The sequence below is a fragment of the Macaca nemestrina genome, chromosome 4, assembly GCF_043159975.1.
Source record: "Macaca nemestrina isolate mMacNem1 chromosome 4, mMacNem.hap1, whole genome shotgun sequence".
NCBI classification, from domain to species: domain Eukaryota; kingdom Metazoa; phylum Chordata; class Mammalia; order Primates; family Cercopithecidae; genus Macaca; species Macaca nemestrina.
The window spans coordinates 8,607,719-8,625,597 of NC_092128.1; the positions used below are offsets into that span (position 1 = coordinate 8,607,719).

At 45.9% G+C, this 17,879-nt stretch overlaps 2 protein-coding genes across 3 annotated transcripts; both read right to left on the reverse strand.

Annotated features, from left to right (window-relative positions):
- Positions 1–787: 787 nt before the first annotated feature.
- LOC105474895 (BET1 homolog) lies at positions 788–8,567 on the reverse strand. 2 transcript variants are annotated; one of them, XM_011729765.3, is made up of 2 exons: positions 4,454–8,567; positions 788–2,555 (listed from the first exon to the last, which is right to left on the reverse strand). In XM_011729765.3, the coding sequence occupies exons 1-2, from the start codon at positions 4,684–4,686 to the stop codon at positions 2,198–2,200; spliced, it is 591 nt and encodes a 196-aa protein (XP_011728067.2). In that variant the 5' UTR covers positions 4,687–8,567; the 3' UTR covers positions 788–2,197. The 2 variants fall into 2 exon arrangements, with proteins under 2 accessions (XP_011728067.2, XP_011728066.2); XM_011729764.3 differs by having other exon boundaries at positions 788–2,558.
- An 83-nt stretch (positions 8,568–8,650) lies between these two features.
- Positions 8,651–15,165, reverse strand: LOC105474889 (GTPase, IMAP family member 5). The gene is made up of 3 exons (XM_011729758.3): positions 14,625–15,165; positions 11,330–11,378; positions 8,651–10,048 (listed from the first exon to the last, which is right to left on the reverse strand). Exons 1-3 carry the CDS (start codon positions 14,664–14,666, stop codon positions 9,168–9,170), a joined length of 972 nt encoding a protein of 323 aa, XP_011728060.2. The 5' UTR covers positions 14,667–15,165; the 3' UTR covers positions 8,651–9,167.
- Positions 15,166–17,879: the final 2,714 nt, after the last annotated feature.

Consider the following 17,879-nt stretch of genomic DNA (forward strand, 5'->3'; position numbering starts at 1 on the left):
ACAGGTGGGCAGGCTGGACGTTCAGCCAGGAGTAGACACTGCAGCCTTGAGGTGGAATTCCTTCTCTGGGAAATCGGTTATTGCCTTAAGACTTTCAACTGCCTGGGTGATTTCCCTCTATGTTACAGAAGGTAATCCTTACTTCGCATTAACCACATCTGCAAAATATCCTCATAGCAACACCTGGATTAGTGTTTGGTTAGACCATTGGGTACTATGGCCTCGCCAAGTGACACATAAGAATGACCATCACACTCAGTTTGAAGGGCCCTCTCATGGATTGCAAGATGACAGAAAGTGCTTTGGTTTCTATCCAAAACATCAGCACTTGCTTGGATGTAAAGGCAAGGCTTGAGTTGTGTCATCAGAGCTGTGGGTGGATAACTCTTATTTGAATTGTGTGTACTGTGGGACAGACTTTGCAACCAGATTAGATTAGCTTCCATGGGACCTGGCTAAAGAATAGAGAGATTCCAGGAGGCAGTACTGGTGTTAAAAATACCCTCAGGCTCAATTACAAAGAAATTACTAGGGAATTACCTCATAGAAAGTGAGTTTTGACATTTATTTAGTACTTCCATGAAAATGATTCCAAAATTATTTATTTATTAATTTATTTTCCCTGCTAAAGTAATCACTGGCCAATTGAACTGTGTCTGTGTTGGGGGGCAAGGAGCTAGATACCATCATATGTGGCATGATCCCAAGGAACATTAGAAAATTGATTTATTCCAAAAAGCGTTTTTTATTTATAAAAATATTTTATTTGAAAATTTATTTTTGGAGACTATAAATGGTTAAATTCCAAAATAGTAGTAATACAGAATTTTAAACAATATTTTAATATTTCTTTTTACTCAAGTCCGCCTTTGTGTTTTTCTTTCCATAAGCAAATACACTGGATTAAAGCGACAGTACTCTTATCTTCAAGTTCAGTGCCTGAGTTTCTTGAATACAATTTCCATTTAGAGTTTAGTAATTACTTAACTTCACATTATTCTGTCACAAATGATAATCTATATATAATCCTACCTATATAGTAAAAATCATAAAACTATTATAAGCCAAGTCAACAGAATTTATAAAGTTAATATAAAACAATAACTATACGGATACACATGTACATTGGTCCCTATTAGAACTATGCCAACATGACAAGCATTATTTAAAGAATGAGTTTTTTGGGCATAGAGAAGTGAGGGGTCACTATCATCAAAAATTATTAGGGAGATTATAGGTAAAAAGAAATCAGCCTATGATTTTAACTAACTAAAGGAGGAAAAGGGAGCACGTCATCACAGCTGATGCAGTTGGGAAAATTCAGTTACCATTCTATCACAAACTGGTTGACTACTTCTAGAGCTCACAGTCATGCTCTTCAGGCATTCTGTTATTCTCTCACTAAAAGTTTCCTTACATGGGACATAAAGCTACTTTTATGATAACAACAGAATATTACAATGCTGTTTAATCATTAGCAAGCAATAGAAAAACAACTTGGAAATTGGGGGAGCCACACAGTCTCATTACCCCTGAAGACAGGGGCCAAAATAAGTCATTAAGAAACAGTATTTGATCAACCCAAATGCTGATCAGTGACAGATTGGAGAAAGAAAACGTGGTACATATACACCGTGGATTACTATGCAGTCATAAAAAGGAATTAGATCACGTCCTTTGCAGGTATATGGATGAAGCTGGAAGCCATTATCCTCAGCAAACTAATGCAGGAAAAGAAAACCAAACACCACCAGTTCTCACTTACAAGTGGGAGCTGAATAATGAGAACACACAGACATAGGGAGGGGACTAACACACACTGGGGTCTGTCGGGGAGGGTGGGGTGGGAGGAGGGAGAACATCAGGAAAAATAGCTAATGCATGCCAGGCTATTAGGTGGCATGGTGATAGGTGCAGCAAACCACAATGGCACACATTTGCCCATGTAACAAACCTGCACATCCTGCACATGTAATCCAGAACTTAAAATAAAAAAAAGAAAAAGAAAAAGCAGACAATATTCAAAGAGCACTGCAGTATCTAACGTGATTTATAAAACAAGAAACGTGCAGCAATTTTCAATGAAAAATGCCATAGTGTTTGAAAACTAGGAATGTTTGGTGCTGATTTTTATCAAGGTGGTACACCAAGTCATTAAATTGGAACAAATTCCAAATTCACAATTACTTGCATCACCTCAGTTTACTAATCCAATAAATGACAAAAAAAGACAAATAAATAAAACAGCATTGTAGAGCCCAGCAGCTTTTTTGTTTTGGCTCCCTATGGATAAAATCTCCACTTTGCCCATAGTTTTACCTAGAAATCCAGTTGTAGAATCAAATTGTGAATCCATTTCAGCTAATAATTTATTTGGGGTTTTAACTTCATGGCCTATTTCAATGGAAAAATATTTTATAACAGTTACTTTGCTTCTCAGACTTTCAGTGAGTCTCTTGTTTTTTTCTTCACAGGCACTATACCCACTATTAGCATAGCCATCGTTCCCAGAGTTGCCAGGAGGTACTCCTTCACCCAGGCCTGCATGCTTCATTCTGCTAGAGGAGAGAGGGAAAAGGTGGGTGCAAGAGGGTTGGGTGAGTGGGAAAGAGTTAGGGGTGACCTGGATCACATCTTCAGTACCAGGGCCCCGTGGAACACTAACTTCTTCCCCTAAAGCGCCATGACATCAGTCCAAAAAGTATTTTTTCAATTGACCAGGCATAGGCTCCGCAATTCTGCAATTAGGGACTCACTCTTTAGCATTAATGCCTTGAGCCTGTTACAAGGCAACGCACTGAAACTTTGCACACAGCAAGGTCCTCATGTTGCTTTGGAAAGGGTTGTATAGGTTTTTCATAGTAGCGAAGCCTGAGAAGTCATTCTTCTGTGGGGCCTGGGTGGATTTTCTACCTGAGCACTGGAAGTAGGAGGTAGGAGGTAGGAGGAAAGGTATGGTGGGAACAGTGCAAGGAGGTGAGGGGGCTTGATGAGAAGTGCCCCTGGGGTAGTGACTGGTCCAAGACTGAGGTAGGAATAGGGAAGCACCAATCCTCTGTAGCATAAGGCATTAATCTGAGCCAAACAAATCAGTTCTTCTCTCCAATTACTGGATGTTCATGCCCCTACTCCCCACCCCTAACCTGGACCCATGACAATCTCCTACTCTTGGGGTAAGCAACTGATCTTGGTGTGTCTGGGACTTTCCCAGTTCAGCACTGAAAGTCCTTCAATCAGGGAATCCTCGCAGACCTGGGTCAACCAGGATGGTTGGTCACCCTTTGCACCACCATCACCGTGGAAACATAGGGGAGAATTTCTTTTGTGTGTTTATCAAAGGGGGATGCTTTGCCGGGCACACTTTAGTTTGGGTACCAGCCCTGAGACCCTAAAAGTGGACAAGAACACATGACAGCCAGATGTTCAGTTGGAAATGATTGCTGACTTTCTTGATCTGGGTGGACAGCATCCATCAGCCTTCCCTGCCTTCCATTCACCGCCTCCCATTAGCTAAATACAGGTGCTGGGAAACGCAGGCATGTGGTGCATTCTGGGGCTGCCTGTATGTTAAATACAGGTGCTGGGAAACGCAGGCTGGTGGTGCATTTTGGGGCTGTCTGTATGTTCTTTAGCAGGAAGCCCAGGCTACTGCTGAGAATACCTGAAGTCAGCAGACCTGGGTGTTAGTCTCAGCTCATCCCTTAAATAATGTGTGACCTCAGCAGGGTTTTCTTTTCTTGCCTCAATTTCCTCATCTGTAAAATGTGATGCTTTGTGTTGGATATCACATCCGCCTCCAGTGTGAACAATCCATGTATGTTTTCCCCTCTAGGATAAGATAGAAGGGCTTCGAATGGGTGGAGCAGGTGCCTTCTGCACGGGCAAGAGAGCTGCACTTGGTAAAGCTCTTATAAAGGTCAAGGGTTGTAGACGCAGAACTGGGGGGCAAACTTCCCACCTGGCAGTGAAAGGCACAAGACTGTATTCACCAACGACAAAGAAAACACATTTACCCCCAGAAATACAGCATATTAAGCTCTTAACTGCCATCCTCTTTTCAGTGAGGACAAGATTTTCCAAATAAAACTCTGTGATCGTGAAAAATAGAGATCAACTAGGGATGGGAGAGGGAGAAAGCATGAGATGGACCATGCAGTGGCGGAGAAAATGGCCTCCTCCTGGCCCCACCCCAGGCCCTCAGGGTGGGAAGTGCATCGAGGGAAGGCCAGAAAGGGGCAGAGCTCAGCAGTCCCAAAGGGGAAGAGCCCTGGAGCTCTGGCCAGCTGGGTAATCCCACAAACACCGTGTGAGTCCCTCCATTCTCTGTACGTGGGGTCAGGGATGGGAGCGGAGCTGTGGAGTCCTCACTGACCCAGGGTGCCAGTGCTTCTGGATGCCTTTGCCTTCTGTCTTTTGGTGCCTCCACCTCAGAATGCAGTTTTTACATACTCACTCTTCACCCACTCTCACAGGCTGAGGACAAGGCAGGTTGGCTCCAGGATCACTGCTGCTGCTGATCCCCCTGGTGGGCAAAACAGGCTGAGGGAAAAGTGCCACAGGGAACAGCATCCTCGGCCAGCTCGTGTTTGAGTCCAAGCTGGGGGCCCAGTCAGTAACCAGGACGTGCCAGGTGGAGACAGGAACATGGAACAGGAGGAAAGTCCTGGTGGTCGACACGCTCTCCATCTTTGAGTCAGAGGTCCAGACTCAAGAGCTGTACAAGAACATTGGGAACTGCTACCTGCTCTCTGCCCTGGGGCCCCACATGCTGCTTCTGGTGATCCAGCTGAGGCGTTTCACTGCTTAGGACATGGTGGCCATCAGGAGGGTGAAGGAGGTTTTTGGGGCAGGGGCCATGAGACATGTGGTCATCCTCTTCACCCACAAAGAGGACTTAGGGGCCAGGCCCTGGATGACTATGTAGCAAACATGGACAACCATAGCCTGAAGGACCTGGTGCAGGAGTGTGTGAGGAGATACTACAGCTTCAACAACCGGGCCACCGTGGAGGAGCAGAGGCAGCAGCGGGCAGAGCTCGTGGCTGCGATCAAGAGGCTGGGGAGGGAGTGAGAGGGCTCCTTCCACAGCAACGACCTCGTCCTGGATGCCCAGCTGCTCCAGAGAGGCAGGCTGGGGCCTGCCAAGAAGACTATGGGCAGTACCTGGCCAGTGTGGAATAGCAGGTGGAGAAGCAGAGGTGAGAGCTGAGGGAGGATGAGAGTAACTGGCCATGCAAAGTGCTCTCCAGAGTTAAACAGCAGATGCTTTCTTAGGTTGTCATGTCTGCCTTTTTATCACATGTGGTTTGATTTTTCTTGCCATTTTAATGAACTTGTGTATCACTTGTGGACACTGAGCATTTTAGGTGATTTCTACAGCCTGCCTTTTTTCTTTCCAGAGTTGCCATCTCTGTTTATGTGTCTACAGCCCTTTGCTTGCTTTTTACAGAATTTCACTCCCAATTTATCTTCCTTGCAACAGACATATCATCAATTTTCCATAGTGCTTTTAGATAAATAAAATATTGGCTGGGTGTGGTGGTTCATGCCTGCAATCATAGCACTTTGGGAGGCCAAGGCGGGCAGATCACTTGAGGTCAGGAGTTCGATACCAACCTGGCCAACATGGTGAAACCCTGTCTCTACTAAAAATACAAAAATTAGCCGGAAAATCACTTGAGCCATGAGGTGGAGGTTGTAGTGAGCCGAGATTGAGACACTGCACTCCAGCCTGGACGACAGAGTGAGACTCTGTCTCAGAAAAAAAAAAAAAAAAGAAAGAAAAAGAAAAACGAGTTTTTGTTTTGTTTTGTTTTGTTAACTTGTGAGTGTAAATCATAAACTGGCTGGGTATGGCCATGGAATATTTGGTGGCTTGCAGGAAGAAAGGTGCTTGGCTACAAGGGTCTGAGAATGTCTCACTCTGGGCCCTGCTTTCTGCATTCCTGATGTCCAGGGGAGAAATGTGCTATGAGACAAGCTGCTGGCAGAATTCCTTACTTTATTCATAGATATGCTCAGATTTATTCGCAGGCTGAAAAGATGATGCCCTGCCCCCACCTCAGAAAGCAAGGATGGCGAGGTCAATCTGCTGAACCAAGTAGGGGACCCTGGAGGTGTGGAGGAGGCTGGAGGACAAGGGGTGGACTTGAGGGAAAGAGAGCAAGGGGTTGCAGTGGCCGGATGGGGCCTGCCTTGGGGAAAGCAAGGAGAGCAGCTGGGAAATGCAGGACCTGGGATGTTCTGGAGCAGGAGTTTTTAGGGCCAGAGAGCAGAAAACCTGTGCTCAGCAGACTATATGGTAGATGTCCCAGCTACTTATCTCAACTTTGCTGCATAGACAAAGGCCACTATGGATGAGACTGTAAGTGATGTGCAAGGCTTTGATCCCTGGAACTTCATGAGCACTGAACTCTGAATTTCATGCAGTTTTCATGTGTGAAGATAAAATGTTATTTTTCTTCTGATTTCTTCAACCATTTGGAAATGTAAACACCCCTCTTAGGTCATAGCTGTACAAAACAGGTGGCGGGCCAGATTTAGGCTGAGGGCTCTCATCTGTTTCACTGATTTCCCATTGTTGGCTGGGCTGCACTGCAATGCCACATCTCTAACCCCAAACTCAGTACCATCCAGGACAGTGACGTGTGATGTCCGTGGGAATTTGAGGAAAGGGTGGTGGTCCCCATCTCAATGGCAGTAAAGAGAAGAAGGCAGACATGGGGCTCAAGTATGGGCAGGTTGGGAATTCAGTGGAAACAGGTAATCAGATGAAGAGGAAGTCCCTGGGTCCCTCCACCACACCTTCTTTGTGTTCGGTAAGGGAGACCTGCAGCCGTCCTGGAGAGGCCACGGCTGGATGGGCAAGTGACTACTCTGGGGTGAGTCTGAGGTGCTCGGCTGTGATGCCCCTTAGCAGCATCCTCCAGCTCTGCTTCTGGCAATGAAGCTCCATGTCTGGTTCCATGGCATTGACTCCTGCATCCTCTAGCACAGAACTGATTCCAGACATGTGCAGGGAGTGTGTTGTGTGCCAGCTCCCTAAACCCTGGGAACCCTGAGTTCTCAGACCAAGGACCACCTCCTCGATGCAGTGTTCCCAAACTGCTCCAATGAGCTTGATTTAATTCAGTCCAGCTTCACAGACATTTATGACGTTAGTACTGAGGGTCAGGGTCAATGCCTGGCACCAGGAGTGTAAGATAAAAAATAACAGGATTCTGCTCCCCAGGGGACTGTGGGGTGGAGGGATGAAAGCACATAAGAGTGAGGCTGTAGGAAAAGGTTTCTTTCGGAAGCAATGTCAGCAAGAAGGAGACCACGGCAGGCTCTGTAGAGGCTTCCTAGACGGAGAGATGCTAAGCTGACTGGGAACATCCTTGCCTCTTGGGGGAAGTCACTGGAGCTGAGGGGCATGTAATTAAGGAATGGGATGGGAGTCAGCACACGGGAGGAGGGGTGCATGGGGGGCTGGAGCTGGGGCTGGGTGGGGATGGGGGGTCTGGGCCTCATTCTCAGGATTCGAGGGTGCCTCCTGGAATCCTGGCCAGAGGCTTCTAAGCAGGTTGGTGTATCTTGGGAAGATCAGGTGGCAGCAAGAGGCAGCTGGGTTGTATGAGTATAAGCCTGGAGACAGGGATAACATTCAGAGGAAATCAGCACCTGCACTCCAGTAGTAGCAGTGGTGATGGACAGGACAGATTCGGGAGAGCTAAGGAGGTGCCCCGCGGTGTGGTCACTGATGACAACATCGGGAGGGAACTCACCTCTGTCCTGGGTGACTTTGAAATGTGGCTCCCTTCACTGCAGCAGCCCCGCAGAGGAGGAGTGGGCTGAGCTGAGGGAGGCAAAGACTGCACATAAGTGTGGTGACCTTGAAGCCTCCGGAAACTGGTCCAGTAGATGTTGTCTGGGCTCTCCCTCCCTCCAGGGAGGCACTCTTGATGGACATAGCCATGATCTTAAGAAAGCATTACAGAGCGGCGCTGCCAGAGTAGCCTCCTTCCAGTGGGGGGATGGCCCATTCCCGGGTCACCTGGTCCACACTCCCTCTACTAACAAGGAATCACTTTCATGGTGAGCAGGATTGCCTGGTACCCAGCCAACAGCCTGCCCCCCACCCCAACCCTGTGGACATCGACTTCCAAAGAAATAGAGCTGGAGAGCTGATCCAAGGACATTTTACAGTGGAGAAGGAGAAAGGGTTTGGTTAACCTTTCTCATGTGTGAACGTTTGCCAAAGTGATTCCTTGCAGAGCACTGAAATGTGAGCTATGTTTCTCTTGGGCCCCTGGCCAAACTGAGAAGAAAGCACAGAGAAAGCCCTGCATAGAGGGCACCCCATTTCCTTGACCCTTTCCCACTCCCATTCGTCAATGCAATCCCACTGAAGGTGTTTTGCTTTACTCAGAGTTCAGGGAATGTCCACTCTGTGGCAAGCACTTCAGTAGGAGCAGGAGGTTCTTCCTAATTTTAGGAACAAGAAAAGCCGACCCTGTTCCTTTATTCTGGATGTTCCTTTATTCTGGATGCTCAAAGGAAGCATGTAGACTGGGAAGTTCCAACAGATTGAAAGGATAAAAAGGAATGTGGAGAAATTTTCATTACTTTGAATGTTTTAAAATGCAGGTAAAAGAGACCCGGAGCTCAAATAGTTTAAATAAGTAGGAAATTTATTGGCTAACACAACGGGAAATGCAGAGATGGGGCAGGCTGCAGGGCTGGTGGCTCAGGGCTCAGGTGGCCCCACTCTCTGTGCTGCTCTGAGGTACTGCCTTCAACCTCAGGTTGGCAGCACAAACCTGCTGACAGTCCCAGCATCACACCCAGACCCCACAATGCCAGGGACAAAGATAGGTTCTATCTAAGGAGAGATCTTCCATCCCCACCTCTGCAGACTTTTACTCACTTCTCATGGACCTGCATGGGATCTCAGGCCCGTTCCTGAAGCAGTCATTGGCAGGGAGAGTGGGATAATGTTTACAGCAGCCAGGCAGCCTTGGAGTGGAGGCACACAGCTCCAAGTCTATAAGGTAGAAGGGGAAATGGGAGCTGCACAGACAGCACGCAGCTGCTCCACAGACCATGAGGATCCGAGTCTGAATTGGTGATTATTAGAACAATGACTCCATGGGGTGATATGTTAGAAGTGCTCCAGGGTCCAGAGATTTAAATATAATGAAAGATGAACAGAAAAATAATTAAAAAAAGTACGCTGCACCAAAAAAGAAAAACAAAAATCTCATAATGCAAAAGCATCAAGTGTTTGACTCTGAGGAGCGCCTTGTATGCCCAGTTACTCTCATTCTCCCTCAGCTCTTGCCTCTGCTTCTCCACATGCCATTTCACCTTGGCCAGGTACTGCCTGTAGTCTTCCTGGCAGGTCCCAGCTCCAGCTCTTAGGAGCAGCTGGGCATCCAGGAAGAGGTTGTTGCTGTGGAAAGAGCCCTCTCGCTCCCTTCCCAGCCTCTCAATCACAGCCAGGAGCTCTGCCTGCTGCTGCCTCTGCTCTTCCCCAGAGCCTCGGTTGTTGAAGGCACAGTACCTCCTCTCGCACTCCTGCACCAGGTCCTTCAGGCTGCGGTTGTCTGTGTTTGCTACATAGTCATCCAGGGCCTGGCCCCCTAAGTCCTCTTTGTGGGTGAAGAGGATGACCACATGTCTCATGGCCCCTGCCCCAAAGACCTCCTTCACCTTCCTGATGGCCATTGTGTCCTGAGCAGTGAAACGCCCCAGCTGGATCACCAGAAGCAGCACGTGGGGCCCGGGGGCAGAGAGCAGGTAGCAGTCCCCAATGTTCTTGTACAACTCTTGGGTATCAGCCTTTGACTCAAAAATGGAGGGCGTGTCAACCACCAAGACTTTCTTCCCATTCCATGTTCCTGTTTTTGCCTGGCACGTCCTGGTCACTGACTGGGCCCCCAGCTTGGACTCAAACATGCGCTGGCCAAGGATGCTGTTCCCTGTGGCACTTTTCCCGCAGCCTGTTTTGCCCACTAGGATAATCCTCAATGCCGGTGGTGTTACAAACAAGTTATCTTCTGATCTACCTGTAGAAAAAGAAGTTTTGTGTCTTACCAAGTTAATGATCCTTAAGAATGTTAGGTCATTGTTCATGGATATCTCATAAAAGCTATGAACCTCCTCCCCAGAATGACAGAAATGTTGATGTGTGTATAAAAGTGTGCATACAACTGTAGGTGAATCTTGCATGTAAAAAGCCTCACTGGAAGCCCATGCTTGGATCCACAGCCAGGAGTCAGAACTGTTGCATTAAGGGGATGCATTAAGCACTTCATCTGGATTGTAGCAAATAGAGCTTTCCTGAAAGAAAATGGTCCTTGTGTTTTCCCCTGCATGGTGTTTAGGCCAGATCCATGGAGAATTATTAGAAGGAGGGAGGGGATGAGTAGTTACAAGTGAGAAAATACAATTACTTCTCTTTCACCCACATATTTCCAGCCACACTTGTATAGACACACTCCACACATTCATCCAAGCCTTGAGGGTCAAGCAGGTCTCCACTGGCAGATCTATAGTGACCCCTGCCGGGAGTCAGCTGCCCGTCCCTGGGTCTGTGCTCTCTGGATAGGGAGTGAAATGTTTGAAATTGAGATGACGTAGGTTGTAGTTAATGTTAGGGCAACGTCTGGGAGATGACCCTAAGGTGGATGGCTCAAAAAGGTAGAACATAAGCTCAATAGAAGCATGTGTGTTGAAAAGCTAATCTATGTGGCTGATGGAAGCACATGAAATTATAGCAGAAGTGGTGTTGGAGAGGGTGACACTGTGGCAGGAGCTAAAATCTTCAAGGCACAAAGAGGGGAGAACCTGCGGATTTCTGGAGCCCAAATGAATTCAAAGTGCACTTTAAGCTCTTAAAAATCTATTATTTTATTCCTCCCACTCTGGGTTGGTTCTTCCTTTTCTTAAGTTATTCTGTGGTGTTTTGTAGCAAGCACAATGACTAAATCCCTATGGGGACCTTTTTTGTTGTTTTGTTTTGAGCTGTCAGCAGACAAAGAAAGAGAAAACATTCACCATTTGCTTCCAGACCCTTCAACTTATAACTTGGTTTCCTTTCCACATTTCCCACACACCTGGTGCAGGGAGAGCATCACACTATGGGGTGTGTGTGTGTGTGTGTGTGTGTGTGTGGTTGTTCGATTAGGCACAAGAGGTATGGCGAGGTAAAAAATGATGGTTGCCTTTATCTTCTTCATTTAAAATGAATGGGTTTCTGCCACTGTGTTTTAGGTGGGGGTAAGTGGGGAGAGAATTGTGATTCTCCCAAGCATCTGGGGCTCTTGAGAACTTCAAGACTTTCTTACCTTCAGCCATAGCTCCATATTTGCCCTTCTGGAATCCTTCCATTCTCTCCTGGAATAAAAACAGGAAAAGGATAAAAAGCAAATGTCCATATGGGAGCTGGTAGAGCCTGACAGCACCTCAATTCAGACATCTAAGAATAATTATCCTCAGATGAGCCATTTCCATCACTAATTTTCTAACTCATATTTTATTTGAAACATCTGTAAATAACTTTAAGCAAACCAGGTGATGTTAGGTTATGCTAAAATAGTGCACTATTGCTTCCCTCCCCTCAACTTAACAGAAAATCAGGAAATATTTGGAAGCAAATCAGCTGATTATCTCCCCCAACCAGAAAGGCATGAAATGAAGAAAGCATTCTTCTATGGAACAAAGAGTGGGTGTTAAAAAAAATTGAAATTACACTAGGCAAACTTACCAGAATAAAGAAAAAAAATTGCCTTGCTGTAAATAAGATTGGTTTATTTGAAGTAGTGGAAACTTCCAGTCCTAGAAAGTCTTTGTGTCAAATGGGCATTCCAGTGGTGGAGAGGAAATTACAAGGTACTTTCCAATGGGAGGGTGGAAGTGGGGATCAGGGACACAAAGAACTGACGTGAGAGGAAATGGTGCAGGGGGACTGGTATGACTGCCTTCCCATCCTGACGGTTGGTGGAGAGGAGGTAGTGAGGTGATTGAAGAGAAAGAATCAACTTCAGGCCAAATTCAAGAACAACTCATTCCTGCTCTGGGTTTCCAGCACTGCGTAACAGCATTGGGGATGTATATCTTCCACCTGACTGGATATTGCCAAATACAACTCCCAGGGAGTCGTGCTAACTCCTATTTGCACCACCCATTTATAAGAAGTCCCCAAGTCTTGACAGGCACTTGGTAATATTACACTTTTAATTTCCTGTCATCCTTATGGGCATAAACAAGGATGTCATAATTGATTTAAACTTATATTTTACTGATTATCATTAAATTAAAAACAGTTTTCATGGTTTGCTGTTTTGGTTATTTATAAACTTTCATTTTTAATAACTTCTGTGATTTCTATCTTTTCCACATTTTTCTATTTATTCAGTAGATCTTCTTGGCCTTCTTTAGGTCAATCAATCTATTTTTGTATTATCAGAATGTATTAAGACAGCTTCCTGCCTCCCTCCCTTTCCTTTCTTTCTCTTCTTCCTCCTTTCCTCTTCCTCCTCCCCTCCCTCCTTTCTTTCTTTTTCTTAAGCCCAGAGAAGAGTATTCTCTCTCCCACACCCTGTTCTTGTCTCTGGTAAATTATGCTTCTGGCCTTTGCTAAAGCAGCACCAGTTCCCTGACATCCTCTCTACTTTAGATGACGTTTCCTGAGGTTTGGAATCAACAAAATGATGTGGTAAGGGTCAAGAGGACAGTGGTAATGATGTTGATTATGAACATCATAATTGTAATAAACCTCTATGCAGACGTTTATAATTTTCAAATTTATTTCATCCTTCTTATTTTAATTGCTCTCTCAAATTCCCTGTGATGTGATCAAGACTGGTCTTAAAATTTCTATTAAAATGCAAGGAAACTGAGCATTAAATGACCTGCCAAAGGTCACATATTTACAATGGAGCTAGCATCAGGAAATGGCTCCTTTTGCCTGTGTATTGTCCTTGATTCCATAGGCGGAAAAAGAGACTATTCCAAAAAAGTCAACAAACCTCTTGGAACATGTGTACAATGCTGCCACTCACTGGTCAGGAGACAAACTAATTGGACAGCTAGAAGCCTACCCTAAAACCAACACACAGAATTTTATTGCAAAATCTTGAGTGTATTTCTTATAAAAGGTTATTCAAAAATAAAATTGTTGGTGGCAGGAATTTCTCTGAATCGGGGTCTTTCCTTTTAAAACAGCCAATTGCCTGTCACAAAAGCCAGTCAAACTCTGTTATGTCAGGCAATGAGCAGCAACAATAGCTCTCCCAATCCACTCTCTCTGAGTGGACCAGGCTGCATTGAGGAATATATATTTTTGTCAGATATTAACAAATAACAAAGTGTTCACAGGTGAGTCAGAAAGGATACTGATGGCAATGCTAAAATGAGTCATGGAGAAGATTATAAAATAACCGAATAAAGCATGGTGGACACATCGTAGGCTTGAAGGAAAGTGATACGTGTTGGTCTACAGGGCAGACAAAAGTGGGGGAATTGAGAATGAAGGCAGATGTCTTCTCCAAAGGAAAAATTTTACCAATAGTCCCACAAATGAGACCAAAGGTCACGAGAGATTGGAAGGCAGTGTGCAAGCAAGAAAGTAGCAGCCTCTGGCAAGCCGGTAGGAGGGTCTGGCTCAGGGAAAAGGGTGAAGCAAATGAACAAAATGCATGTTCTGATTTGAAAATTGCATGAACCTGATTTTACTAAGAGAAGAGCTTATTTTAGCAAATCACAAGAAAGCAGCCTCGTCCATACTATTTTAGAAAAGATCAAACCACTTCTTGTCTTTTTTGTTCGTAAGTATTTCCTTCACCCGTCTGCCCCAGCCCATATATTTCCAGGTATTGGAATGATGTGTTTTGCGGTTTGGTCACTGTGGTTCCACGGCACGTCTCTCACATAAAGTTTGGCTGACAAAGGGATTGTTCACAGGTGCCCCAAACATGAGCCTGTTTCCCTACAGTGCATCCTGCAGGGTGTCACAGGAGAAATGTGGGAAATCTAGGGGAGCATGGGGTAGTTTTCCGAAGTTGAAAGTCACAAGAAAAGGTCCACTCAGGGGTCTTGTTTGGAACATGAGGTTCCTGGGGTGGGAAAATATCCTACACTTGCCCTGGGGAGCCCTAAGAATCCATCCTCAGCTCCCAGGCTTGTCTGAGACATAGTGCGTGTCTGGCTGGTCTGGGACAGGAGAAATTAGGAGGGTAAATTTGAGAAGAATGCCCCAGCATGCTAGGGGAGATGGGGAAAGCCTGTTACCCTCTGGGAGCTTCAGTTTCCCCATCTGTCCCACTGGGAGAGGATCAGTTCAGCCTTACTCCCTGAGAGTTTCATGGAGATCGACTTGGCTAAGTAATGGGCAATGGGGCAGCAAAGCCCGCTGCCCGGGACTGGGCTGTGAGTGGAGGCGCAGATTCTTTAGGCTGTGCTCCACCAGCTGCGCACCTGCTGATGCCCGCAACACTCACCACCATTGCCCCGTTTTACCGACCAGGGAACCCAGAAGTGAGGGGATCTGTGCAAGGTCACGTCAGAAATGAACAGCTGTGACCAAACTGTGATCCTTCTGATTCCCCAAGTCTCTGTGAGCATAAACCCAGTTCTCCTTACCAGAAACGGCTGTTGTGCCCTGTCCTCCAGGGTGGCGGTCATGTAGGCTCTGGCCGGCTGGTCCTCTCTCACGAAGGTGAAGTGACAGCAGAGAGAGCCCTGCTCTGTGGTCTGTGTGTGGGGAGGCTATTCGCAGGGCTGAGGGAGGCTGAGCAGATGCAGTTAAGGAGGAGCCACGTGCAGGGGCTGAAAGCTCCATGACTCAGCTGCAAAAAAAGAAAAGTAGAGATTATGGAGTGTGCCCCCCACACCCATGTGGACTAGGACACCCTGGTATTGGCTGGAAACTGATTGGGAACAAGCTCCTGAAAACCAGCCGAATGTGCTGCCTCCTTAACGGGCCACTTCCTGTCATGAGCCTGCCCTGGGACAGTGTGCCCCGTGCTATTTCCTTTTTATTTTTGACTGTTTCAAGCAAGCAGTATTTGGAAGAAGGAGATATGAAGGGAATTATAGACTCTCCCACTTCCAAGTTCAGAAAAGGCCCCTGGTGACTGGAAAGTTCTGGGCAGCAGCTGCTGCCCTCAGCACCCATCACTGGGGCACCTGCTCCTCCCAGCACTCTTGGGCCCCTTCTCACAGGCTCTGCTTCTGGAAAGCTTCTGCTAACCAGGATCAGAAAGGCACTCTGGTCCACAGAGGACCAGAACAAGCCCTCGCAGGGTTTGACTCTTGGCTTGTGACTTACCCTGGCAAGCTGTCTGCCACGTGATGGAGCCCTCCCTGTGGGGACATTGTGGAGTCCACGTGTCAGTTTATCTGGTAAGGGTTGAAAGCAGGGTGATAGAACTTCTATTTTTGAACTGATTGGGAAAGCAGTGGACATAAAGCTGATTGCCATTTAAGATTAGAGCAGTGGACATAAAGCAATTATGAGATCGAGAACACAATGGGATGTAGGCAGAGGGCCATCAGGGCCAAGAGAATCCCCACATCCCTCGTTGTTGACATTTGAAGTGGAGCTTACAGTCATATCATAACAATTGTCTAAGACTTGATGGGTAAAACAATTTTAAACAATCCCCTGCCAGCCTAGAAAACCTCTCCACAGAGGCAGAAGAGAAAGAAAACAATTTTATTGAACGTGCATTGAACCAGAATGTGATCTGGATCCCAGACAATCCAGGAAGAGATTGCAAAGACGGAGAGGGATATCACCTGGTCATATAGCCAGGCAGGTGCCACCCATTACACATGTGTTCTCAAGCTAAACCGTAACTAGTACTCAAGTAAGAGGACTTGACAGTACCCTTTGTCATACATAGTTCATCCTAAACTCACTCAGTAATCATCTGTGTTAGCTAATTGTCTTTTTCCAGAGGAAAAGGAAACTTCTCATATCCTCTATGGCAAGAGGAAGATTTGCAACTCAGAAAGGTGCTGGCAGATGTCAGGCTCCTACCGAAGTTAAGTTAGGCTCCTAAATTAGGCCCCTGCTTTCCCACGGAGACTGGGAGGTGGGGACGCTACCTTCCCTGATGTTTGCGTTTCAAAGGGATGGCTTCCAGGTGCTCTAAAGACAGTCCTGGGCTGTCAAACAGCTTTTAAAAAGATTGCATTACAAAGGGTGGAGAAAGAATTCACACTTACAAGCTTTCTAAATAAAATACTCTAAGAAGGGAGGGGTAATTCTTTTCCACTTTGTTTTTTCCCCAGAAAAGAGAATTAACATTTTTTCCTTATATTTGACTTTTATTGGTCCTTACACTTTTAAATTCTTCAAGGACTTTCAAGCTAGTCAGCACTCATAATTTGTGTGAATTGAGCAGAGCAGGGCAGGAAGTGGGCTGTAATCTGACCAGGATTTCACCCTTATTAGATAGGGACCAGGTACTCCCCCAGCAACTGCCTGGAATCCCTAAAAAATTTGATGGACAGAGTTCACATCAAAATCTTATAGACACTGAGGGGCACCGATGCTAACCATTCTTATCAATGTAGCAAATTCACTTCATTCTAGTGACATCTTCAAACTCCCTCTCTTCTTTCCTTGTGGTTTGAACTATTCGCAAACATTATATTTATCCACTTAACTGGGTGCTCTGGCACCCCAGCTAAGGACTGATTTTCTGCTTTGAGTTCTGGTCTCTAAGTCTTATCTTTTTTTTCTCTAGTAGTTCCCAGGCTCCTCTTATGGCTCAAAGAGACCTCAGAGAGTCAGTGATGAAATGTGTTAACTGGTCTCTATCAGTTTTCTGGATGAGATCGTGGGCTTTATAGAGGCCAGGGACTGTCTTCAGGTCAGGATCTTGCTAGAACTTAGCCCTAAAAAGTGCTCAAAAATACTTACCGAATAAATGAGTAAAACATATGACTTAAATGCTCTAACTCTTCCCTCATGTCCCCCTTTGTAGTTACATTTAGTGCTAGCAGAATAATCTTAGGTAGCTACTTTCAGAAAGCAGGACTGTAGAAATTCATATATATCCAGATATGAAAGTATTTCCAAAACTAGACTCTTTGTGCCTTTTCCCACACCCTCTCTATTCCTCTGTTCAGATTTGCAAAACAAACAAACAAACAAACAAACAAACAAACAAACAAACAAACCCCCAGGAAACCTGGGATACCTAGGAATTGTCCATTTTCCTTATCCTTCTGTTCGACACCAAATTCAATACCTTTTCAGCCTGGACAGAGACAGTTATCTACCAAACCTGACATAGTACAAAACGTGATGAATCATTGCTGAAAGCAGGTCTCTATCCATCCCCAGCCACCTCTGCTATCCCTGTTTTCGCTCTGCGATGCTCCCTGGTGCACAGAACTGGGCACGCTGAGTTGCAACTCATGCGCTCTAGTTATGTGATGAAGTTTCTGGAGTTCTGAGTGCAGTAGCCATCTCAGGCTAGATACCTGTAGGTTGCCCTGAGAATCAGCTTTATTAAGCTGAGGAGATGCCAAAGCTCCATCTCAGAGACATTTTGGGCAGCCACCTTCCCTATCAACTTGGAGTGATTCAAGGACCTCAGGGTTCACGCCTTGGACCTTCTGTTTCAAATGGAAGATAGACAATTATTGCCTTCTGATGAAGAAGGAAGGAAGAATAAGGGAAAGAGGAGGTGTGACATTTACCACTTTCTCTGGGCTGAGGTCCTAGGTGACCAACCGGCCAACTTGCCCTGAATTTGACTGGATTTAGTACTACAAGGCCCACGTCCTGGGAAACCCCTTAGTCCCAGTCAAATTGAGCCTGTTGGTCACCACATGGTCTCCTAACACTTAGTCATGCTTGCTCTCTTTCACCATCTTGCC

What these genes read in the sequence shown, in the direction of transcription:
- LOC105474895 (XM_011729764.3), bottom strand. Translation starts at nt 4,686, where the DNA reads ATGGAGAGCGTGTCGACCACCAGGACTTTCCTCCTGTTCCATGTTCCT. An exon ending in CCTGTGAGAGTGGGTGAAGA is followed by an intron (nt 2,559 to 4,453) that starts GTGAGTATGTAA and finishes TCTCTCCTCTAG; the next exon opens with CAGAATGAAGCATGCAGGCC.
- LOC105474889 (XM_011729758.3), bottom strand. Translation starts at nt 14,666, where the DNA reads ATGACCGCCACCCTGGAGGACAGGGCACAACAGCCGTTTCTG. An exon ending in GGGCACAACAGCCGTTTCTG is followed by an intron (nt 11,379 to 14,624) that starts GTAAGGAGAACT and finishes TTTTTATTCCAG; the next exon opens with GAGAGAATGGAAGGATTCCA. An exon ending in ATATGGAGCTATGGCTGAAG is followed by an intron (nt 10,049 to 11,329) that starts GTAAGAAAGTCT and finishes CTTTTTCTACAG; the next exon opens with GTAGATCAGAAGATAACTTG.